The 25,220-nt window shown below is 49.0% G+C and overlaps 1 protein-coding gene across 9 annotated transcripts; it reads right to left on the reverse strand.

Annotated features, from left to right (window-relative positions):
* Positions 1 to 12: 12 nt before the first annotated feature.
* On the reverse strand, positions 13 to 24,826 carry Mv (lysosomal-trafficking regulator mauve). 9 transcript variants are annotated; one of them, XM_076441495.1, is made up of 26 exons: positions 24,688 to 24,826; positions 18,234 to 18,478; positions 15,629 to 15,714; positions 13,786 to 14,154; positions 11,817 to 13,257; positions 10,746 to 11,532; positions 10,601 to 10,666; positions 10,189 to 10,343; positions 9,299 to 9,540; positions 9,057 to 9,226; positions 8,370 to 8,888; positions 7,921 to 8,061; positions 7,524 to 7,833; positions 7,289 to 7,443; positions 6,793 to 7,014; positions 6,496 to 6,692; positions 5,975 to 6,424; positions 5,282 to 5,719; positions 4,909 to 5,109; positions 4,580 to 4,840; positions 1,919 to 4,504; positions 1,673 to 1,859; positions 1,374 to 1,538; positions 1,162 to 1,298; positions 640 to 878; positions 13 to 493 (listed from the first exon to the last, which is right to left on the reverse strand). In XM_076441495.1, exons 2-26 carry the CDS (start codon positions 18,387 to 18,389, stop codon positions 13 to 15), a joined length of 10,161 nt encoding a protein of 3,386 aa, XP_076297610.1. In that variant the 5' UTR covers positions 18,390 to 18,478; positions 24,688 to 24,826. The 9 variants fall into 9 exon arrangements, with proteins under 9 accessions (XP_076297610.1, XP_076297609.1, XP_076297603.1 ...); XM_076441494.1 differs by lacking the exon at positions 24,688 to 24,826 and adding an exon at positions 21,533 to 21,672; XM_076441488.1 differs by lacking the exon at positions 24,688 to 24,826 and adding an exon at positions 19,462 to 19,998.
* Between the last annotated feature and the right edge of the window lie 394 nt (positions 24,827 to 25,220).

Here is a 25,220-nt window from a genome sequence, read left to right on the forward strand (position 1 = left end):
TTTATTTACAAATCAGAGGGACGTCAAGTTGACGAACTTCGGGGTGCCGTTGCTCAGACGTTTCGAACCCTCCCATATCAGAACGGTAGAGTCCTCGGTGACCGCGTACAAATGATGCTGATCTAATGCCCACGCGATCGCGATCACCGCTCCACAGCCTTTGATACCGTTCAGAATTTCCCGAACTAATCTCAAGTCCCAACTGCTCCACAATCTTATCACACCATTGTCTAATCCTGTCGCTATTACGTTCACGGACACTCCCTCGGGCGCATTGCTGTAGCAAAGGGACGTGATCTTCCTCCTGGACAAAACGGAACCGACAGGTCTCGCGTTTATCGTGAATACTTTCAGTTCCGACTGGCTGGAAGACGAGTTCTCCGCTGTCCTGCTGGTCTCGTAAGTGACCGCAATATCACCGAGAGTCTCGCTGATCGCCAGCAGACTAATAGGATAATTCTCCTCGCAGGATATCGACCTTACGTACGTTAAACTGGAAAAGAAACTAGCTTCAGTATAACTCCCGACAGAATTTCTTATCGGGAGCACCGACTAGCTATAAGGATAGACCGATCATCCAATGTATTTTTGCGGCCTCATCCTTATACCTCGTTGGTGTCACCCATTCATATTTTGTACCTGTTCAAATCCCAAATAACGATCAGCCCGCTCGCGTCACCGGTCACCGAAATGCTGAATGCCCGCGAGAGCGACACCGTCGTGATTCTACTCCTGTGAGCCAACAGTACGCACGGCGGAGCTGAACTGAAGTCAATTTTGCCTGGCACAACTGTGTACGTGTGGACCGTCACTCTTCCAGACAGGTGTCCAGCCCACAGTTGCCTGCCACAATCTGGCGCTGATGCCAATATAGTGATCTAAAATAGAAGAGAGAACGTTTTAATGTTACCAGATCTGGCACGACTTCGAATTGATCATGTTTAGACAGCGGATTTTATGCATTTATGACGAAAATGAGTAGGTGTAATATGAAACAGTGGAAACATTAGAAGAATTTCAAAATGCTATCATGTTATTCTCAACCTATTAAAGAAAGAAAATAAATTTCTATTTCGCTCGTGTCTGTTGTAATTCAGGTAGAAAATTTTCATTTTGCATAAAGCTCCGCTGTCTAATCATGTTCAACTGTAAATTGCTCACCGGGTCGAGACCCGAAGATTTGATCAACGGTCTTGGCGGTTGTTCCTTCTTGCATTTGAGTCTTGCGATCCCATCTGTGCCGCTCCAGGATACCAGAGCAGCTCCCAATACGGAAGTACCGCTCAACATGCTTGCGCCTGGAACGAAATTGGAAATTACTAATCGTTGCTGACGCCTTGTATCGAGTAAAGTCTCGGTTGAACAAGGTATACTTTTCTCTTTCGTGTAACCGAGCAGAAGGGTGGTGTAGCTGGGCAGTCCGAAGACGTCTCCCGTCATTAGAGGAACCAAACTCGCTAACGGCGCTCTGTGCTTATGCTTCCAGCAAAGGACTGGTTCGTTTCCGGGCGCGCCCACATAGTTTCCCCATTTGATGCCTGCGAGAATTTTATAAGAACAATTTCATTAACTCGCGAATATTTTTGCTCCGTTCTATATATCTGTATTTATATGTACTTCCAATTACTATTAGATGGAGTAATCATGAGAATTTGAGGAGAAAAGAGCTCACCGTCGACACCCTCGATCACTTGGGGCAACGAGGTGTGTAGAATGGTGGAGCTGATGTTCTGGAGCGGCAGCAGGTGAGCGGTCGTGAACAATTGCGCCGGTGTTTGACCATAAGTTCGCACCATGGTCTCCCACGCTTGACGCACCAAGGGGTCCGCTATTTGCTCGACGTTGAATCCGTAGTAGGTCTGAAAGAAAGTTCGTGAATCTTGGTGCCTCTAATTCGACTTGGTCAAGCAAGACTTACCGCTGGATGGAAGACGTTGATCGCCTCGACGGCTGGTTTCCCGGTTTGCCTGAACCCGAACACCAGGTCGATCCAATACGGCAACACCTCTCTGACGAGGTCCGTCTCCAAGGCTGCCCTGTGAGCAAGAACGAAGAGCCTCGCGTCATCGCCGCACCATTTCGGCAACTCAACGTCGCCCACTCTGTTGCCGTTCTGTCGGACACCGAAGTTGAATCCCTCGTAGTTCAAAAGGAACTCCGGAAGATAGAAAAACTCTGGTATCAATTCCTTGACGTCGGTGTTGGAGTCGCAGCTAGTCAGTCTCCAAGTGGTAGCCAGCGCGTGGAACGTCCGATCGGGCATGTCGAAGTTGTTGTCTTGATAGCAGAGGAACATGCTGGTGAAAGGTGGTAGTCTCACCAGGAAATGCAGCACCGTTCCGGAGTTGCTGTAATGCGACCCGTAGTGGAACGGTTCTTGGTTCAACGCGATCAGATTCAGCCCCTCGGACAACGCCTGCTTCATGTAGTTGTAGTTGTTGATGTAATGCTGCTCGTTCTTCTTATCCTGCACAGCCATCGGCCGGCTGAAGTTCCGGTAGATCTTCGGGCTGTTCAAGTCGATCTTCTCGCTGGTGTAATCAGCCAGCACGAACGGGAACACCGGGTACTGCATCAGGTCGTTGTACGATCTTCCGGCGAGCTTGTTCAGGCATGTGATGTATTCCCAATTAGTCAACGCTCCGCTTCGCCAGAGCGTGATCGCTTCGCTGAGGTCATCGCCGGGTACACGCCTCGGTAGATTACAATTGTCCAACTCGGTCGCGAACTGGTCCCGCTGCTTCGATGAGTTAAACGCTAGCAGATACGTTCTACCAGTGATAAGGAATATCTCGATCGCCCTCTCCTGCAGTTGGTACCGTCTCCGGTGCAGCTCCCGGATGTCCTCGAGACGCCAGGCTGTTCCACCAACCATAGCCAGGTCGAGACCACCCAGAGCTATGTCGGTGGTTAAAGGAACGTCAGGGTTGTCAGGTACGAAGTAGAGGCAAGTCTCGCCGATCAGGACTTCGCCGGCAAGCTCGGCACTGGGCGTGACCACCTTCGCCTGGGACATCTTCCGTATCCTCTCGCTGGTGTGCAACCGCTCGATCAGCGCCGAGGCTTTCGCGTCTTGGCGGTCGGACATGAACAGATAGGACAACGGCGCTTCGATCTTCGCTGCTTCCAGTTTCTCCTGGTGATCGGCCATGAAGAACTTCTTGTCGATGTTCAGATGACACCGTTGCAACCGTATCCGGACTCTGGCCGGTCCTTCGGTGGGGTCTAGCTCCCAGCTTCTCGGGTAACTCTTCTCGAAGTGCCAGGCGGCTCTCTCGTGCGTCAAACGTCTGGCCAGGTCTCGCCACTTGGCCACCGCCTGCGCCTCCATCGCCCTCGAGTGCTTCAGTCTTTCCATTAATACTTTCCGTTCGAGGTTCTGCTCCTCTACGACCGTCCGCGTGATGGTCATCGCGCTCTCCGTCAGCTGTTTCGCGATCGCGTCGAACCTGTTCCCGATCCTCTGTATCGCCGGCAGATTGTTGTCGATCCAAATATCCCGGTCTCTCATCAGCTCGCGTCTCAGCAACGCCAGCTCCTCGTTCCATACCCCAGGGCTGGCCTCTTCCATGCCTTTCGCCAGGTCCCACAGATACAACACCTCCCAGAACTCGGTGCAGATCGTCGCGTCCGCGCTGGGCATCTCGTTCCGCCTTTGCAACAGGTCCCAGAAGAACACAGTGAACTTCTGCTCCACCTGCGGATGCACCAACAGCAGAGAGGTCAGGATATCCTGAGCCATCGCCTCGTCCAATATCGACCTCACTACGAATATCCTCGTGTTGTTGCTTTGATGAGGCGCTAACAGCCACACCATTATCTTCGCCGTGTACTTCCTGAGCGTCGACCAGCCATTGCTCCAATGGTTCCTCTTCTCGAGCGGGTTACAGAGGCCGTGCAGTAAAATCGAGAACAGCCTCTTGGTCAACTGCAGCTCGTTCGCGGACGGCGACTCGTCCGCCACCGTCACAAACTCGACCGCTCGCGTCAAAACCACCCGAAACCTATCCAAAAGCTCCCCCTGGCCCGGCTCGCGCAACGTACCCATCGACGATTGACCGTGCAAGCTCGTGAAGCTCGACGATCTGGAACCGTGGTCGCTTTGGTCGCTCGACGTCGTGAACACCAAAGCGATGTGCGACGCAGAGGCCAGGTACGACGCGGTACTTCGCAGCCGGAAGCCCGACTGGTTCGAGACTTTCGCCAACAAGATGTCCAACTCGCCATCGAACAGGGCGACTTGCGCGTCCCTTACCACCGAACTCTTGTTCTTCGCGCAATGCTTCTCCTTCAACTCCACGTGATTTAGGATCAAATGGAGATCCAGTACCGCCTGCATTTGATGGCTACCCGGAGACTTCAACAGCTTCGACGCGATAGCAACCAGCAGCACGTGGATATCACGGTAAAGGGCCGCCGACCCGCTTTTGTGTGCACCGGCGACCAACGCCTGCACCAGCGACTCGATCAGCCCCTGCTCCAGCAGCTTTCTTAGAACGTTCATCTAAAACATTGACAGTTGAATCAGTTTATTTTATCGTTAGCGTCGAACATAGACGGAGACTTTCTATTGGCTCACCCTCGCGATCAAGTCGGTGATGAACGACACCACTGGTCTGGCCATGTTCGGCTCGCCGACGGCCGCTTTCGCGACGATCGCCATCAACGATGGCAACGCCACTTCCGTCGGCCCTCTCAACGCTAGATTCTTCAGAGCCACGAACAACGGCTCGCTGCTAGGGTATAATGATATCTGATTAGCCAGGTGAATGGCATACTTCTGCTTGAAGAATTTGTTGTTCTCTTCGTCGCCACCGCGTTGGAAGTAGGCTCGTATCACCTGCAGAAAGATCGTTGTCAGACTTCGAATAGCCAAAGATGCGATGCGTGAACTTGAGGGAGAGGTACCTTGATCAGTGCCGTGCGAACTCTAGCGTCAGGGTTGTTCGCTAGCACTAGCAGCAGCTCGGCTCTCAGGACGTGCTTCAGCAACGAGCGAACTTGACTGTCGGGTAGAAGTCGAACCGCGTCCCGAAGCAGCAATAGGAGACCTTCGCAAACCAGACCTTGGCAAGCTCTCTTCTCGTTCGTCCATGTAATGTGTTTTTCCTGTGCGAGAAAAGCTTTCGTTAACCGTACCAAAGACTGAACTTATTTAGATGTTCCACAATTTTTATAACAATGCGTGATTAAATACAGAAATTTATTGAATAATTTCTGATGGAAGCATCTGAATAGCAGCGTTGGAAATGTAGAAGAGCAGCGAATGTTTACTGCTTACGTTGCTGTGATGATTGGAGCCGTCGCTGGCAGCGATGCCGGAGTCCTCTCCAGCGCTGGTGTCCTGGGACGGTCCGTTGCGACGTTCCTTCCTATTCGGCATTTTGTTTTTCTGTATCTGCGCGTTCGCCAAGCCTTTGTTCAATTTGCTGTTCTCCAGGGTGGTTCCGATCGACTCCTCCGAGGAACTGGTGGTCACCAGATTCGGGATCTTCACGATCTTCTTGTCGCCGAGCGACGGCAGCAGAAAGTACATGTTGTGTCTCGAGTGGGTGATGTAGGTCGCCGAGGCTTCATGGACGAGAACCAGGAAGTCGGTGATGGCTACCAGGTAGGCGACCTCCGGCGGGGCTCCCATCAACGCTCTGATCAGCTCGACGACCGCTGTTCCCGTCGTCGAGTCGATCACGGCGCCCAGTTCCTCGTATAAGAAGTGTTCCTGCAATAGGCAATTCTTACATTTCACGGAACACAGTGGCGGCTACAGACAATAACTATAAACGCTCTAACAATAACAATAACAATTTAATTTTAAAACTAATCCTTTTGACGTCTCAAAAAGAAACTTGAGCTCTTGGGTTCAATATTGAAAAAGTTATTTGTTGTTAAAAGGTGTACGAATACTTTGTACACCCACTGTATAAACGAGTAATGAGATATGCCAGGTTTGCCCGCACTGTGCGTCGGGGCTTACCTTGCACAGTGTCAGAATTGTGTCGACGATCTTGACCCTGTTCAACTGCGACGCGTTGAACTCGCGCTGTGAGTGTTGGTCCCTCAGCAGCAGCAGCAATCCTTGCAGCAGTAGATTCAACGCATCGTTCCTCGCCCACGTTCTCCAGGCGGTGAGGGCGCCTTTGATCAGCTCGGGATCGGTGATCACGGCCTCGCAGTTTGGCGAGACCACATGATTGCCGCTGCCGATGTCTCTGATGAGGAGCGAGCTGTCGCAAGCCGCGTCCAAGATCGCTTTCAGAATCTGTTTACTCGCGTGGCATCGTGGCGATTCTAGAACCCGTAGAATCAACGATGTTCCGCCTTCAGAGCGATATTGATTCAACAGTTCGGAATCGCTTCGTATCAAGTGCAGCACTATCGAGAGAGCCAGCGCTTGCTCCTCCTCCGTCGAATTCAGCTCGACCACCTAATGACAGGTGAAAATCATAATGTTCAACGATTTACAAAATGTTAAGGCTGTCGCGGTTTAGCACTTACTCTGGCGAACAGGTAGAGGAATATGGGCACACCGCCCACTAAGGTCGCCGCTGGTATCAGCCCCCTGTACTGTTGGCATTCCAACCGTACGGAGAGGATCGGCGTGACAGACAACGGCGGTTGTTGCGACACCCTGTGCTCCGGCGCGGAGACAACCCTGAAACCTGGTTGACCCGGAAACAGATTTCTTACCACTGCTAGAAACGAGTACACGATATTTTTATACGCCTAAAACTAACAAGATTGCCTCGAGGCTGACCATGCGTCGCGCAACGAATCGCCGACACGGACACCTACCCGCAGGGTTCCCGATCGCTTGAGGATACAGGTGCACGATGTTCGGGTTCTGCGCCTCGTAGCTGAGCAACAAGTTGTTCTGCAGCTCGCCCAACTGAGAATTCGTGGCGTCCATCACCGTATCCCAGTCGATCTTCGTGTCGAACACCTTGGTCTCCACTGCGTGTCTCAGATACGTGCCGCCGTAGGATTTTCTGCGGCTCGTGTCGAACTTACCACCCTCTGAAACAAGACGAGGACTCGTTCAATGAACTCTGATATCATTTCCGGGGGATCGTTTAGCTCAGGCCTCGGAATTAATGACTTAGGGAGGCCGATTTTCAAAGGCTACATGCGACATGCTACATATGCAGCTGTATGCTTCCGAATCATGCAAATTACGCCTCGTAAACGTAAAAATAGGACTTTTGAGGGCGATCGACTACTGAAAAACCCTGTCTTTGTATTATCTGGAAGCGAGAATATCCCCTTAATTCCGAGGTCTGGTTTAGCTTACCGAATCGGATCTCTCGCACACCGTCCAACGCTCCGGACGCGATCAACGGCGCGAAATCAGGCTTCTCCATGTTCAATATACACTCGGCGAGGTTCGTGTAATTTGGTCCGAGACTCGCCAGGTACAAGGCCTTCTCTTTCGAAAACACCGGACACCTGCGTGCCCGCAATTCAGATCGTTAATTGAATAATATTTGTACAAATGGAAAAGCATGTTCTGTGAAATGATACGGTACCTGAAGACCATCAAGTTGCCGAGATACCAGGCGCCGATACTGCTCGAGCCGATCTGGCCCAACAGGACGCACGTGGTTCCCGGTTTTCTGACTAGCAGACCATCGAACGGCAAATGGGCGCTGACCTCGTTCCAACCGTCCACCCAAAGGCTCACTACCACCACCGCGCTACGTTTGTTCAAAACAGTGTCCTTAAAATTCAGTGCTAAATGGTGCCATCGGCCAGAAGGAAGCATACCGGTAATGGACGTTTCGGAGACCGTTCGATTCGTCTTGTCGTCCGGCCGCGTTAACCGTAAGATCAGTTTGTCTGGAAGAATAGAAACGGTAAGAACAACAGTTCTATTTTTATTTATATGTATTACGATTTATTATTATTATTATTATTTACTATTACCTGATCGAAGATCCAGCCACGTCTCCAGAACCAGAGACTCGAACGCGGAGATCGACATCAGGTGTATAATTGACGTCGGCGTGGGCGGTGACGTCGAACCTGCTACGACTGACGTACCGGAGAAAATATCAGACGATTGGTCTTTCCGAGATAATTCGAGAAGCATGCGTTAAATAGAAAAACATCACACTTATATGTCAGGCGTACACGAGCAAATCAAGCATCCGGCATGGCACGGAGACGACCCGGCGCACAGTGGGCCGTTTCTATAAAATAGAAATAGGTTGAAACTAGGTCGTTTTGCAAGCTGAAATTCGTACGACTTCGGTAACCGTTCTGTTTGTTTAATTGTCCCATTGTGCGCCGGTATTTTTACATAGTCTAGTATGGGATACACTATATTCTTGAATATTCTAGTCGCGAATGTTCGAGCAGATTGGTAGACCAACCTTCGCGGCTCCAGTTGTCCGACAAGACGCCCCAGTCGGACAAGCTGTCGTTGTCCGAGTCGAGCAAAGGGGACACGCTGTTCATCGTCCCTTTCGCGGACGCTGCCGATCCTCTCTCTACCCTCAGCCACATGGAGGCCGAACAGCCGTGCAACCACACCGGCCAGGAGAGTTCAGGACCGATCGGTAAACAGGTCGCGTGAACGGACCATGGGCTGCAGACGCCGGAAGCGAGGTGTCCCTCCCGGAAGTTCCTCACGAGATTCTCCGCCTTCTCCGTGTTCTTGTACTCCTCCGACTGAGTCTTCGGTGGCTCCTTCGTTTCGACCAGCACCGGGAACGAGAGGATGAAGTTCGGCTGCGGCCGGGCAGCCACCACCAGGTGGAAAAGCGATTCGAGCAACGACAACAGAGGTGGCGCGTCGACTTTGAACAGGGACAGGTACGCCACCAGCTCCGATTGCGAAATTGTCTGCGTCGCCAACAATGTGAACACCTCGAGCACCGCGTGTTGCAAGTCTGAAACGCGTTAAGCAATTTTAATGATAACAATAGAGTCGTCTACGCCAACAGGTTGTGTATGAATGTAGTAGAGAACGACGCTGGTGCTCCACTGGCTCATAGACTATAGTATTGTGGGGTCAGGACCTTCACAGAGACTTAATAATACTATAGAGGATATAGTACCTTGATGTCGAGCATCTCTGTTGGCAAATATATCCCGGAAACCATTCAGCAGTTTTGTGATTACTCCTGAACCGGCTAGGGTTGCGCAACTGGTGGCGCTCTCTCTGCAAGTGGCCGCGACCTTCCTCAATCCTCCGGTCACGATGGCTGCTCTTTCGGCGTCCAAGCCTCTGCGGAATTTCCAAGCACATCAATGGAATTTCTCACGTGGTCTCTTTCGTTTCGATGCCTCGAGAACTCACTGTTCGCTGAAGTGGATCAACAAGTCGACCGCCAGCGAGCACAGAGCCGGGTGAGCATTCGCGTTCCCTCTGGCCTCCAGCACCGGTCCCAAGGAGTTGGTTCTTTTCACTGTGTTGGCCCGAGGACTCCTGCCAGGTACCTCGACGTCCGCTTCGTACCCATCATCCGCGGTCACATACTCCCCCGTGCTACTGTCGTCCGCGGCGCAATCCGGCATCGCGTCCAACGTCATGGTCAGCAACTGCAGCGAGTAGCAAGATTAGTGGAACCGAGAGACTCGGGGCCTAACGCTGATCAACGCATTTCAACCGGTAGACGATTCTAAAGGTGCGGGTACACTAGCAAGAAACTTAATGAACTTAAGAACTTAAGCTCGAAGAGCAAGAAGTTTTTTCTATCTGGGCGATCGCTGACGTTGAAGATCACCAGCGATATACCTCATTTATTCAGTTTATCGCAATCTCGAACGTCAGCGATCGCTCTGATAGAGCCTATTCAAAGTTTCCATAGTTCTAGCTGATTTAAAATCAAATTCCTTCGTATCACTGATCGACTTTTTTCAAAAATTTCGCGTAGGTTCTCTCTACCGTTTCGAATCGGTTGATCAAGCGCGCCGGCTCGATTATCGCAACGATTAGGCTGTGGTTGCCAGGAAGAACGCCGCATGTCACAATTTCGACAAAATTTGTTTTTAGACAGATTTACTTACGTTAGCTTTATACTGTACTTACTTACGTTTACATTTATTTACGTATTTACTGATTTACAATTTAACCGATGTCCTATGTCAAAGAATTAGCAATCAAAACTCTAAACAGATCTAGGAAATGAAAGTATGCGACACGCGGCGCTCTTCCGAACAACCACAGATATATACAAAGCAACGCACTCTGGGTCGAGTGTACTGCGGTATCGTTTCCTCCTGGGCGGGCTTCAGCAACGAGACTTTAAGCAGGGCTTCGACGATGACGGCCAGTCCGCGACGCAACTGAACGCCTATCTCGGTCAGCGCTCTTCCCAGCTCCATGACCACGTCGCAGCCACCTGCGCCGACGAATAACACACACTCAGTTCTTGTTATTACCGCGAAACTTATGCCGACGAATAAATTACTCCGGCGATTTTCTACGAGAAGAGGAGGATCTCGAATCGACGGAGTCGTCAAGTGTTCCAGAAACTGTTTTCGCGGGCGAGCGAAGCTTATTGGGGATTATAATCCGCAGCTGCTGGACGTACGCACGCTAGCAGAGACGCGCATTCTGATTCACGCTGTCGTTATATAAAACGAAGCTGTTACTTACACAACGGGGACGTCAGGCAGCACGTGAGCAAAGCCTCGAAGAGTCTGTGCGCTGATTTGTTCGTATCTGAAAGCGGGGTCGAGAGAAAAGCGTGTTAGTAATCCAGATACCGATGCGGATCGTCGCGGCTCCAGAATAGACGCACCTGTAATACTGTCCGTGGCGATGCGCACGGCCAACGTTCTGAACAGCCGCAGAGACATCTCTGATAGGGGATGCGACGACAATTCCGCGCGAAATTTCGGGCTGTTCAACGTCACCCCGGCTGCGGCTCTCCACACAGCGCTAGCCTGGTACAGATTCAGTTTCCTGTACGGATCCGCGTTGTCGTTCTCAACCTCGGGGCGATCTTGTGCTTCCGTTGTCCCGAGTTTCTCTTCCGGAGCATGGTCTTCCGTGTTCGTTGTTTCTTCTCGATTTCCGTCGGGACTCTGATGACGATCCACAGCCTCCAGAGCTCGCAGCAGCTCCGTCGTCTCGCTCTCGAGGGATTCGAGCAGCGACTTCAACGCGGACCTCCCCGACGAAGAAGTCTCGGGACAGGAGACTGCTCCGGACGATCTTGTTGTCCGCCAGATCTCGATGATCACGGTGACCTCGAGGAGCACGTACACGCTCCTGGTGAACGTGGTGTCCGGCAGCAGTGTCAACGCCTCCTCCAATCCGTTAGCTTCCGTGAACCACTCGCATATCTGCGTGTTCACGATCAGGCAGGAGATCGCGGAGAGGCAGGACTGCACGAGGAACTTGGCGGTCGCGTTGCTCCTGTCGGCCGCGTAGCATCGCTTCGCCTTGAGGAACGTCGGGTGGAATACCGTCCTCAATAGTTCCCGCCTCACGTGGAACCTGGAGCCAGGACCGATCTTCAGAAGGTGGGCCATCACCACGTAGCAGAGCCTCGGCTCGTCCGGGGTCAATAGGTCCCCGTACACCTGGATTATACAAATTTCGATCAAGCTATCTGAAGTAAACTCTAGCTCAGCGCTGGGCACATTTGTCTCAATTGTCCCACACAGCTCCAGATCAGGCCTGGGCAACGCTGGCTCGCGGAACAGATGTTGCTGTCACTCCTCTTCGGGCTCGTGCTGAAGGAAAACTCGGAGTAGACGTGCCGGGACTGACTCGCCGAGCACACGAGGAGAAGAAGCAGCCACATCTGTTCCGCGAGCCAGCGTCGTCCAGGCCTGCTCTAAAAAAGGCAAAGATCTCCGCGTACCTGCAGGAAGTCCCAGGAGTAGGTATTGGGCCTGTCGCATGTGGAGCAGAGGTCGGACTCCGAGTAAGCGGCCAGCTCCTTGAAGAAGGTGCGCTCGAGAAGCGCGACCGCGGGCGCGTAGGTGGCTGGATCGTGTCTCTTGAGCAGAGAGGCGACGCTGGACAAGAGTGTTCTCGGCGGGAAACAGCAACAAGTACCCGCTGCGGTGCACACCTTGATCATCCGGACCTGCAACTCGCTGGCGAACGGGTGCCAGTCCTTGAGGAGATTCGTCAGTGTCATGAACAGAGAGGATATACAGCAAGCCTGTTTCGCGACGGTGCCAACGATCACGGTCTCGGCGTACGGGGCTCCGAACACGTCGGTGTGGTGATGACTCGTCGAGTTGTTGTTCGCGCATGATCTGTGCTTGGCCCTGCTACAGCTGGCCGCGTGCGATATGTCGCGTCTGACGGACTTCAGGCCGCTGGCCAACGCGCCTATCATGTCGATAACCTTCCTGGCGCGAGCGATCGACTTGGCCGCGTCGATGCTCGGCAGCTCGACGATCGCCAGGATCGTTCTCTCGACGAGCTTGCCGTCCTGGCTCTCCGTGAACAGCTGAAACAGCTCGAGGAAGTCGGAGAGCTTCTCCGCGGCGGTTGCGGCGCCCTGCTGGTGCAGCAGGCAATACAGGAACGTCACGATCCCGTAGATGGTGGCGAAGATGAACTCCTGCAGCAGCGAACCCTCCTCCGGCGACAACACGTTCACCGGTTTACCGCAGGCGTCCTCTAGCAATCTGAGCGTCATCGGCAGCAGCCCGTTGTGGATGACGGTGGTGGTCGGCTCGTTGGCTCTCAGCACCCGTTCCAACGCCGTCAGCATCAATCTAGCTGCCGCTGCTTTCAGCGTGGCGCATTCGGTCCCGGTTAGCCCGCCGCCGTCGATCCCGAACTGAAGCGACCATAACGTGTCCAACGCAAACTTCAACACCTGTACCGCCGGTGTTTGCTCCGCTGGTGTGTCGTAGTCCCTCAACCCCTGCAGCAGCTGGATGATCAATAAGCTCGTCTCGAAGTTGCTGATCCTCGCGTCCAACACGCTCTTGATCCTCTCGTCCGTGTAATCCCGCGGCGTCTTCTTCGCCGGCCGAGTCGGCAACTCGTACAACGCCGCCTGCCATTTCTGCTCCTCGTCGCTGCGCACCACCGATGTGAAGTACTCGAAGTCCATCGGGTTCAGCCGGATCTTCAGGGTCAGCGACCGCGCCTGGTCGATACCGTCTGTCAGCAGCTCGGACTCGCTGCTCGCGGTCTCCGGCGTGTTCTTCCGCGTCTCGAACATCCCGACCGATCTTTGCTTTGGGTGCAACGGCACCTTGCCGCCCACGCTCTGTCTGCGGCCGGCTCTTCTCCTCGACGACGCATTGCCCTCGTGGCAGACACCGTTCCGGATGCACCTGGTGGACAGTTTCGTTTTCAGATTATGTCAACATTTGAATACACCTGTTGTTCATCTTCACAGTAGACTGTGTCGTTATTGTCAAGTAATGATTCAACATCATCATCGAACATGATGAGTAGGTTGCGGATCTTTATGCATTTATAGCAAAATTAAAGAAGTAAAATTCAACGTGGTTTCTATTTCTTGCAATCGATGCAGACAATTTTTATTTTGCTTGAAGATCCGCAGTCTAATGATGAGCTTTTGTAATGAACATGATTTAAGCTCCGTACAGCACAGTTGTCGAGAATTGAATTACTCAATTTCTAGCGAATTATTTAAAGGAACAGCTGCTGCGTTAGGAGCAACAGGAAGATTAGCCTATTTACAAGAAGCACCTTCGACAATATGTTTGAAAAAATTGATAATGGTTGAATATTGTTATAAAATCGTTAGGAGGTCATTGAAAGCGAAATAGCGTCTGTTTTCGACCTCTATCTCTCTCTCTCCCTCTCTCTCGAAAATAATCTATTCGCTGACGCACCTGCCCTGCTTGCGCTTCGCGTGGGGCACTATCTCGACGGTATCGACGGTGTCGTCGTTGCAGTGGAACTTCACATAGGGGTTCGACGCGGCGTCGCTCGAGTTCTTCGCGTTCTTCGAGTTCTTGGAGTCCTCTTCGAGGGCGACCGGATACAGAGCGACCAGCAAAGCCACCAGCTCCCTGCCGCAGGAAAGACCTCGGACTCCGAGCAAGTGTAGTATCGCGAGACAACGCCAACCACGATCCTGCGAAAGGTACCTCCTCAAGCTGACCAGGTCGTTCTCGTCGATCCTCTTCGCGCAAAGCTCGTACACGTCCGACAGCAGTTCGCAGGCGATCAGGGTCGACACTCCACCTCCGCCGACCGAACTAGAATGGGTATTTCCATGGTCTACGTCTTTTATACAGACTGATCTTATCCGATGTGAAAAAGTTCCCTTATCGCGAACCAGATAAGCTTATTGTCCGAAAACACCCTCCCGCGCGCATCGGTACGCAATCTTGTTTTCAGTGGAACGCGCGATATCTTCGGAGGAAGTTTTCTACGTGGGATCGCGAGTGACGAAAGTCGATTCTACGCGCGTCACAACGGACGACTACTGCGCCGGAATACTTTGGATACAAGGTGCACGGTGGGCTGGTCCTTGGTTCTACGCCGACTCCGGCTTAGGTTTACACAACGAGCCCCTAAACTGTGACACCGTGCGAACATATTTCAGATTCGACGGCCGGGAACTTGCGGACTGCAAACAGTTTCGAGATTTAGTAATTTACGTGTCGCTGTCGATCGGTATACATAGGGAATCTGGAAGTTATATTTAGCTTATCATACACAACGCAGCCCTGAAACGCGCGTGACACATCTACCTAATCGTTTTCACCTGTGGGGACTCCTTTATCCGAACGCTTCACTCGAGATTTCGAGATTTTGTTTGGTGGAAAGTACGTCAGCAGGCTTGAGGCCATTCTCACTCTGCTTTATCTTCCTTCGATAAAAGTTATGATTCGATAGAATTAATAACTATATACTATATTATAAGTAGAACTTATATGAGTTTAATAAATCGCCGTGATAAAAGATATGGGGAACGTTCGACAAATTAGTAACGTAAATTCCTAAGGTAGGAAACTGTTTGCTGGATTCAATACTATCTAATGTGTCACAGTTTGGGAGACCAAGGCTCGATACAGACTATCGGTCCACTATTTAATGTTCTGGCCACAGCAACTCCACAGCGTGACGCGCATTTAACACTAATTTTACTTGTCCTTTTACAATGATTGAAATTACGAATTTGTTTACATGGAAATCGATTTGAATAGAGCCTTGTCATTTTTATAAGCTAAAACATTTGAATCGCTTTTACTGTTCGGTAGGTTAGCGTTAAAATTATGCAATTTATATTTGAATCTGTACCGAGCCTAAAGCCTAGAGCCTACAGCCAAGGACCAGTGGACACTAGTATTCTATCGCTAAGGAACAATTCGTTCGAAAAAATTATCTGTGCAGCCGCCGTCGCCAAGTGCACGTGTGAGAAAGTGACCGCAGCTAGAGCCAACGATCGAACGCTAGGAGATCGCGTATCGGGATCGGATTTTCTGCGGTCAGTGATCGTCGTGACCAAATCGTAAAAACTCCTGCCCGTTTTCTCCGGTTTGTCGCCGCGTAGTTTGCGATTCCCCGAAAGAAAACGATGTGCACGAGGGATCTCCACCGTTCTATTCCAAGTTTTTCTCTCTTCTTCCCCGGTAATCTAGTAGGCGCCAAGATCTCCGGAAAGAATCGAACGCGTGCGGTGGTTATCGGACTCGTCATATCGGCCCGTGGATCACGCGATCTTACCAAAACGATAGGGCATCTTTCACGTCACGGCCTTCTTTGACTTGAGCGAGCAGCTCGGCGAGGAACACGTCCAACCAGGATGATTTCTGAAACAGAGAAGATACACACCAATTAATTACTCGTGCGTCATTCGTCGCGAATCGAACGTCTCGGAAGACGGATTTATCGTCGACTCGATAACGTTAACGGGCTGCTAATTACCGCAATCGTGATGTGTATTAATAATTCGCCGCGTTTTTTCGACGAGCCCCGAAATTCGCTGGTGCCGAACAAAACAGAGATATCGGAGAGACGCATGATGAAATGGCGTGACGAAAACAACAAGCCGTTCTACGGATTTCTAAGCTGCCGTTTAGTACAGCACTATTCTTGGAAATATTAGTAACGAGTAACATTATTAATGAATTTGTTGGTACCCGCCTACCTCTAGTATTTTTCCCGGACCCGAAAAATCGCGATAGTCGGGTGTACCCGGAAGTTTTGGCTTCTCAAATGCCATAGATTTTCGGGTTAACCCGACCCCAGTCATCAAAAGCCGAACCCCTATTATTAATTCGCAATCGGTAAATCGTTGGACAGAGATTAACGCGGGCTCGATAATCGCCGTTGCGATTAGGGACAGTTGAGATCATTTCAGTATTCACGTGCTGGATGTACGTGCGAAAAATCAGGCAAATCAGGGTCGAGCGATCTCGTCGATCGTGGGCACGATCGATCGTCGTGAGGTTTTATAATCGTGAAAAAATTTACAGGATTATTGATTATGTTCAAATATTAATAACAACACTAATTTAGATGATAACGAAATGAAATCATTTGCAATTTAAGAATTTACGCAATTTCAAAATGACTAATGAACGAACGCTGTTTCAGAGACTGTTTAAGAACGTAAAGCGCGCTATAAAATTTGTACGAATAAACAAAACAATACCGAAGACTTGCGCAAAATTTTGATACCGACTTTTTTCCAACTTTTAGGGCAAATACCCCACGGTGCGTCCGTGCAAACTCATGATTCACAGCGGATACAATCGCGGGAGCCTTGTTGATCGTAGATTATGCCAGCACTGTTAAGGACTGTGTGCAGACGCGCTTATTGTGTAGCCGGCTGGGATTTCAGTTTGCATCTTACAATTAGCTGCGTAATGGAAGTCCTTTAGTGTGTCGTTACAAATTCTCCTAATACTTGCGCTGCATCAACCTCCACCTACTAATATTTGTCATGGATGCTTTATTCTGGTTTTATCAATGCTGGTCCACCGTGCGCCGGTGTTTTCTAGGAACGACCACGCACGGAGAAATCGATACTGTTTACGTTACACGAGACAGAGAGATCACGCGCCGTGTGTGTTCGCTACCTGCCAAGTATCGGCGACGCTAACAACCGCGCGCAACTTGTATGTCATCCCGACGTGACGTCGAGTGAGGCTAAACAGCGTCGTTTAAATCGCGGGGGAGGCGGAATAATGATTGATCGAGACCGCAGACCGGACCTAGTCTAAAGACGCCGCGAATAGAATCGCATCGGGAACGAGAATCGACTGGAAGTCCTTCCTCCTCGAGGAGAAAGGACCGCCAAGGCAAAGGCAATGTTACTTGAAGCCGGGGATCCTTCCTAGCGAGAAGGAAAATCGCCGTCCGAGGGAAACATCTAGAAACAGAAGAATTTCTATCATCTATCTATCTGCTACAGTCGTCCTCTCTTTCAAATACTTTTTCCGGAAGTGCCGACCACTTGGATCTCTTTCGGAAGTATTAGTTTACCACGAGGATCTTTCGATAGATTACTCTACTTCAATTTCACTTCGGATTATTATGTAAAGCACGTCTAAGCTTTCGTTACAACACGATTATCGGAAATCCTATCGCTACCAGCATCTGGCTTAGAGCCTCTTCGTGTTCTTGTCGTGTTCGATATTACTTGAATGCGGATTTTATGCATTTATGAGAAAAATTCGTCTCTTGAACATTAGAACAATTTAAACATATTGTTTTTTACATTTTACGCTAAGGCCACTGTATTGAATAATAATTGCAAATAAGTTCCTTCAATTTTGGAACATTTGCATTAGTCTAAAAATATAAACTCGAAGGTATCCGAACATAATCCGAGCAAACGTCGCACAGCGGGCCAAACTGATGAGTTCTGCGTCAAAATCGAAGAACCTTCGATAGAAATAGAGCGATGATTTCTGCTTTAACTTGAAGCTGAAATATTGCAGAATATGGGAAATTCAACACTAAACCTACCGAGGTTTAAAAGTAGCCGGCCTTATAAAAATAACAAGATTAAATTTATTTGAACTTTGCGCGGTTCGTATTATAATATCTGCGCTCTTGAATATATTCATTTAATCATTTACCACGAAAGCATCTTTATAATTTCAATAATTGCGAAATGAAAAATCTGGAACCGGTCATTTGACCGGTGGTGGTAGGTTTAGTGTCGCTCTATCTAATTTCTATCAAAACTTCTTTGATTTCGACACATAATTCCTCAGTTCTGCCCACTGTTCGCCGTACCACGTGAAGGGTTAATAAATGCCCGGTGTGGTTGACGAAAAACGAAGGTGGGCGAGAGTCGGGGTGCAGCTGAATAGTGTACCTCGTAGCTCTGCGGCTCGGCGTGTATGAAATGATCCCAGAAGATCTGCAGCCTGTTGGTCGAGGCCGAAGACATGCCGGGACGATCCTCGTACTCTTTGTCGTCGTCCTCCTCCCTGTCCTCGGTCCTCAGCCTGGCGTCCTCCTCATAGCTCATAAGCTCGTCGAAGCTGAACCACGGGCACAGGGTGTCCTCGGCCAGGTTGTGAGGAGCTGTGCGACCGGCGGCGCACGTAATCCGATCACCTGAAACGATCGTAGACCTTTATGCAGACGACCGTGCTCTCCGTATCGATCTTCGATCGAGAGGAAAGAAAAATAGAGCGAGCGAGAAAGAGAAAGAGAGACGGTTCGGAAAACGGGGTCTCGGACGCGCGATCCTCTCCGCGACTGACAGACAACGAAGAAGCCGATCCTCTCCGAGTCTCCGGATCTCCTCCGCATCGACGAGCTCTCGTCAAACGAGACACGGGAACAGAAGCTCCTCCTTTTCTCGCACGGCGAGCAAGAATTCGCGTGTTACCACACGATTGCTGGTGCATGTGCGTCTCTTTCTCGACTGCATGCATGCCGCTTACATAACATCCCCACGAGTCCGCGGCGGAGACCAGTTTTCCAGCGTTGTTCGCGGGAAGGAAGCCTGCAAGCTTCCACACGGCTCACGATCGCGTCGTGGTGAAAGAAAGAGAGAGAGAGCGAGAGAGAGAGAGAGAGAGAGAGAGAGGCTGAGGAGGAGAGAGAAGAAAGATCAGTAACCCCAGGTTACCGTAATCATCATCATCATCATCGCGGCGAAACACCACTGAGAAACAGACTGACACAATTCGTCGGTCGGTGTAGTCGTTGTCAACTGTCTCCACAGTCTCTACGCGAGTCTTATCAGCCAACTCTCTTCCTCCGATGCCACACAACGACAGCCTCTCTTATCACCGTATCCGTCTTCCTCTCTTTCTCTCGTTACGAGCGACGAACGTCGTTCTTTTTTCCTCGATCGAGGTCCGTAACCGACCAAGATCACCGATCACGATCCTAACCCGGTCCACCGGGAAGGACCACAGTCGCTGCCAATGCCCTCCGTGGATACTGCTCCCGCTACCGCATCGTATCTCGCACGTTCGAGACCGTCTGTACTCGGTGGAGAGAGATCACGACCCCTCGGAGTGATCGGCTATCGTTCCGAGTCAAGCGACAGTGATTTACGAGTGTGTCTTCTAGCAGGACTTTTTTACCACGACTCGCGAGAGTGGTCATTGATCCTAGATGGCTAGATCCTCTGAAGCTAGTCTAGCCTCCGAAGAAGAACAGCCCGAACGGTAGCCAATACAGGTGAACAGGTGAACGACAGCGACCCTGCTAAGGTGAAGCTGTTTCGCTCTGGGTTCCGGACCCGAGAGAGGATCCTGTCCGCAACGCCATCAAATCACCGGATATCCTGGTCCTCCGAAATGAGTATAAGGGGACACTATTTTCGTCGAGAGGACTAACGCGCCACTTCTGTTTACTCGACTTCTGCTCGCTTCAAGAGCGCCGAGAGATACGGGGCACGCGGTAACGAACGACTGCTACTTCGACTGCCGGCTGATGATCGCGATGACTCTTCGGCATCGGGATTCCCTGGAGGAAGGGGACAGGCGAGCCCCCGCGGCTCCCACCGGTCCTCCAATCCGCTTCCTTCCTCGACGGAAGCTTTTATGATTCACGCACGCAGAGAGACAGAGAGCAAACGCCGAAATCCTCCGAAAGCTAACCGGCCCCCATAGATAACAAGTACCCCGCACACCTAGGGTGTAATCGCTTCTGTGGTTGCCTCGACAGGTAGGCAGTTAGTCAGTGAAACCGTGACTATGGTCACGTAGACTTGGACCCTCGCACAATGGACTCCTTTTTCTGTGGGAAAAATTCGGCTTTAGTGTCATTTCAACTTCTATGTTAACGCGGCGATAATCACTGCTGACCACTACGGCGGTGTTAACATTTAATAAATCGAGGTAACGGGCAGTGTTTATAGAGAATTGTTGAACGTCTGCGGAATCGGCAGACAGTTTCAAGTGGCCTGGAAAGCGACTTTTCTAAATATACACAATGTACATGAATAATATGAAACATATTCGATGTTCCAAAGGGTTGTCGTTTCATACACAAACATTATTTCCAATTTGTTAAACCCTCTGTACTCGGAGCTTTTTTTAACTCGAAAATTAAACATTTCTTCCGACCTAGAATATTCCCATTCTCAATGATTATTTAATTTTCGTGGATATGAAATTGATATAGTACCTCATACAGAACTTCAATGTTTAATAATTGATTAGATACCAACATATCTAATAATGTAAACAATATTCTAAATATTGGTACAGCAATTTTTACTGACGCCATAGAATCACGAGGGACACTCTATAGTGCGGAACTTAACAAGCGTAAACCGGCTTAATGTATAATAATTTCGATTTCATTCGGTTTCGTAACCAGAGCCGTTATTACCGAGTTAGTGCTGATTAGCGACCGCCATTTTATCACGCGTATGGTGTCACTGCGCGTCCCCCTAAATAAACCACGAACCCCCTGCAATCTCGAGAACAATAACTCTTGGTAATAACTCGAAATATCGACTAGCATTTCGCGATACAGATTTTGCAAGCTCACGCTTGTATAAACTGAAGCTTTCGCAAATTTACATCTCCCTCCACTTTCTCGAAGGGTTCATTCGTAAATAGACAAACTGTAAAACCACGAAACCCTTTCAATTTCGAGGTGGATCGCTCTCGGTTATTTGGACTAGCATTTCATAATACAGATTTTCCAAACTGAACCTCTTTTACTTTGCGTCCGCTACCCATTTCCCGTGTACGTCGAAGAGTTCATTAAATTCCATCAGAATCGATTTTGGTGGATGAAAAAAAATAATTTTCGGTCCGAGGGGCCCTGGAAAAGATGGCGGTGTACGAAATTAATTTATAATAGAAATGTAGCCGAGGGGTACAGAATAAAAACAGAAATTTTACCCGGTGAGCGTGTTGTTTCGCGTATTTCCCGGTGTTCGCGGAACGGACGGGGTGCCGGCCGGCCGTGATTTCTAATTATCGGTCATTCGTGCCCCGACTCTCTCCCCCTCTCTCTCTCTCTCTCTCTCTCTCTCTCTCTCTCTCTCTCTCTCTGTTCTAACGAGCCATGGCTCTGACAAACAACCGATAACGTGGCTTGAACACGTGCAAACAATTGGAAACATTCAGTTTGAAGCGGCGGAGCGGTGGTCGCGCGCTCTCCGGCCGTAATTGTCGATCAATCTTTGACTCGTACCACAGTGCTCGCTCGTTGTTGTGTGCCACCGCGATTATCTTAATGGACGTTTCTCTGCCCCATTGTGTTTCTTTAATTAGCCTCTCTCGATAATGATTTCGCCGCTTCTCGTTCCGCGCGCGCTCGCGAAAAACCGCGAAGATGTGTGTTGTCCCGGCGTTCCTCGCGCTCGCAACTGGGAAAAGAAGAAGTAGACTGTAACGTGCGGGCAAGATAAACAGGATCGCGTGAAAACGGAAAAGTGTTCGCATCGATTCCCTTCAAGTGTTCTCCGATCGACTGTCGACGTACCAGCCGAGAAAAGTCGCAAGAATATGTCTGTGGTTGTCAGGAAGAACGCCGCATGTCACATACTTTCACTTTCGAGGTTTTCATCACTAATGCTTCGACATAGGAAATCGGTTAGATTGCATTACATCTTTGGAGCCTTTTTAATTTATTTTCACGACTTTTCTCTGGTAAATACGAAAATCCTGTACTATAGAGCTCAATTAATGCGTAAACTCAAATTTTTTTAAATTGTGACATGCGGCGTTTTTTCCACAGATGTACACGCCGTGCGACGGGTACGTACAGACAATTGCGATTTTTACCGAGTATTCGATACAGAATTTGTTATTGTTCGCACGATGTTTGTCACCGAGATTCTCACAAGTGTATCTATCCGTTTTGCTCCGGTCGCATTCGATTCGATAATTGGATTACTTCAATCCTTTGAACCCTTTATCGCATGCTTCAATCATCTTAACACATTATCTAGTCTAGGATTTTTTAAAACAATCCTTTAATAGCAACTGTAAATTTAATCATAGACCAACAACTCACCCTCAATAACATAATCCAATACTTTCCTTCGGGAATATTGTGTAAAAGAAGATTTTCAAGCTTCCATTTGGTACAGCACAATTATTGAAAACCCTATTAATAGGCTACCGGTAGATAAAGTGTTAATTGCTTACACGATTTATACGTATCCGCTGACACGGTGGAATAGGATATTTAAAGCATAAACAATAATAACACGCCATCTGCCTGTTCATAGGATTCTCGAAGATCTTCTATTAAAATTGTGAATGAAAGAATTGCAAGCTATTTGAGTTATAGACTTTCGCAAGTTGTATATAATCGACAGAAATATCCAGTATCTTGAAAATGGTGATTCCTTAGGTTATTTGAAGTAAGTCTTCCCTTTACGAAAATGTTCTCCGCGGCTTCGTTAAGGAGTTATTAACGAAAAACGCGGACCAATCAGAGCACAGGCTCCGCTGAGCGTGGTGTTGACATTGGCCGAGCAGGAATCCCTCTGCAGTAGCTGCGCTCTGATTGGTCCGTGGTTTTCGTTAATAACCTTGTCAAAATCGATGCAGAAATTTTCGCTAAGGAGAAAGTTACTTCACATAACCTAAGAAACCACACCTGTCAAGGTTCAACAGTTTTGGGACACCCTGTATAATAGATAGACGAACGCATCGCATTGTTTACATACACACAACACCTCACATGTTCCGTGGACACCATGATTGTTGCATTTCGTCAAAGTAGTATTATCAACGGGACAGAGATTAGGCTCCCGTTATCGTGGCCTTGATTTTTCCGTTCGAATTGAACAATCGTCTCGATATTCGAACGACTCCAAAAATCGTCCTCCGATTACGCGATCGATTAATCGATCCGATCGGGGGAAAAAGGCGCGAGAGTGGCGCCTGCTTAGTCTGTTCGATCTTTTCTCTTCTTTTCCAATATTGATCGAGAACGATGCAGTCCTCGCGACAAACAGCGAGCTCAGATAATGGCTGACCTTCGGTCCTCTCGTTACGCAGCTGATTATTAAGATACTCGCTGTTTTCTCCCTCTGTTAACACAGTTTCTCCGGGCACGCGAATCGACCACGCTTTGAACTTGTTTGAACGATTCCCGCCACTGTCGCGGCGTGCGCGACCATCGTGCGCGAAGCCGACGAGAAATTGATGCGGCGCGAATATTCAAACGATGAAAATCTAAAAGCGTATATACACTACCGGTCAAAAGTATCCGGACACTTACGAAATGTGTAATAGCAACGCATAAAGGTTATTTAATCATCTAAAATAGTGACTAAAATCGATCTTTACTACTTTCTAATGAAATATCTAACGTTTTAAGTTAAAATCTACCTAATATGTGAAAACTTACCAATATATTAACCTCTTGTTGTGTAACAACGAGTTAGAATCCACTGAATATAAACGTGTACGCGTTGTGAACATTCGAGCATTTAAATAAACAGAAATTTTCTTTTCCCTGATCACGAAGTTCTAATCACTATAGCTGTGGACGTGATCCTGCTTTTGCGGCAAACTGCATCACATTTTGTAATTGCTGATATGTACACTACCGCTCAAAAGCATCCGGATACTTCCTTTTTCTCTACAGAAAGTAGTTCAAGTTACTAGGAAAAATATTTAGAACAATATTGTCACTTGTAATTATTATTATTATGTATATCGTGGTATCATAGCACAATAGAATTTATTTTTATGTACAAATTATATAATGAAAATGCAATAATATCATTTCTATCCGCAAATACGAAATCTAGTGAAACGGTCTCGGTGCTTGAAAGGATTTCAAGTTTCACTTTGTTCCATTTCTAAGGTGCAGAGCGAATTCAAAGAATTTTTCTATACACTATTTTAGATGATTAAGTTAACGATTGTTAAGTTAAAGTTAAGTTTTATGCGTTTCTATTACACATTTCGCAAGCGTCCGGTTATTAATCTGTGGTTGTCACGAAGAACGCCGCATGTCAAATTTCACTTTCGAAATATTGCCGTTTAGAGTTTTGATCACTAATGCTTTGACATAGAACATCGGTTAAATTGCATTATATTTTTGAGCCTTTCGAATTTATTTTTATGACTCTTTTCCTGGTAAATACGTAAATCCTATATTATGACTTTTTGAAAGTTTGACAAGCGGCGTTTTTCCTGACAACGACAGACTTTTGAGCGGTAGTGTACCGTTATCGGTGTCCCCACGCGGCCATATTTCCCCTACTTCTGGCAACCCTGGTCGCACGGGAGAAAGGAACGGGTTACGGGAGCACTTTGAACCAAGATGGCAATGATTTTTCGAGAAACAAGACTGACTTTGTTCGCCCACGGGACGTTCGTTACCTGAACTGTGTTGTCCGAACAGGATCCGATGCGAGAATCACTGAAGTTGCGTCACGATTCATAGATAATCAGTATAACAACATTGACACCATTGTTCCCTTCTTATACTGTTCGTAGCGCGGTGATCGTGATTGGGCACTGGAAACGGGATTTATTATTCTCACCCTGGCCGCGAATTTTGCGCCACTTTCAAAGTGTCTACTCTCGTCTCCGAGCACTTTCGCGAGACTTTTATCTTCTCGACGAACCATCGGATGAGAAGAAAAACAACAAACCGGATGACACGGTGCGAATCGTTAACCTAACCGAGTGTCTCTCGAGAAGAGAATGGGACCCGGCGCCGCTGCCACGAGAAGATCTTCGACGAGAGAGGAGTATTGATTTTTCATCGAAACAAGTGCACGTTGACGTTTGACGGAGGAAATTTTCGTGGTTGCCGACAAGACACCTAATTTGTTAATTGAATTAGCACGACACATAATACACCTCGAATGGTGCCATCTGTTTTCACGCGAGTCACTCCCCCGAAATCG

Source organism: Lasioglossum baleicum, chromosome 16 (assembly GCF_051020765.1).
Source record: "Lasioglossum baleicum chromosome 16, iyLasBale1, whole genome shotgun sequence".
In the NCBI taxonomy this organism is placed as follows: domain Eukaryota; kingdom Metazoa; phylum Arthropoda; class Insecta; order Hymenoptera; family Halictidae; genus Lasioglossum; species Lasioglossum baleicum.

What these genes read in the sequence shown, in the direction of transcription:
- Mv (XM_076441486.1), bottom strand. Translation starts at nt 18,801, where the DNA reads ATGCATGCAGTCGAGAAAGAGACGCACATGCACCAGCAATCGTGTG. An exon ending in GGACAACTGGAGCCGCGAAG is followed by an intron (nt 8,062 to 8,369) that starts GTTGGTCTACCA and finishes TATCTCGGAAAG; the next exon opens with ACCAATCGTCTGATATTTTC. An exon ending in GCTCCAATCATCACAGCAAC is followed by an intron (nt 5,110 to 5,281) that starts GTAAGCAGTAAA and finishes TTTCTCGCACAG; the next exon opens with GAAAAACACATTACATGGAC.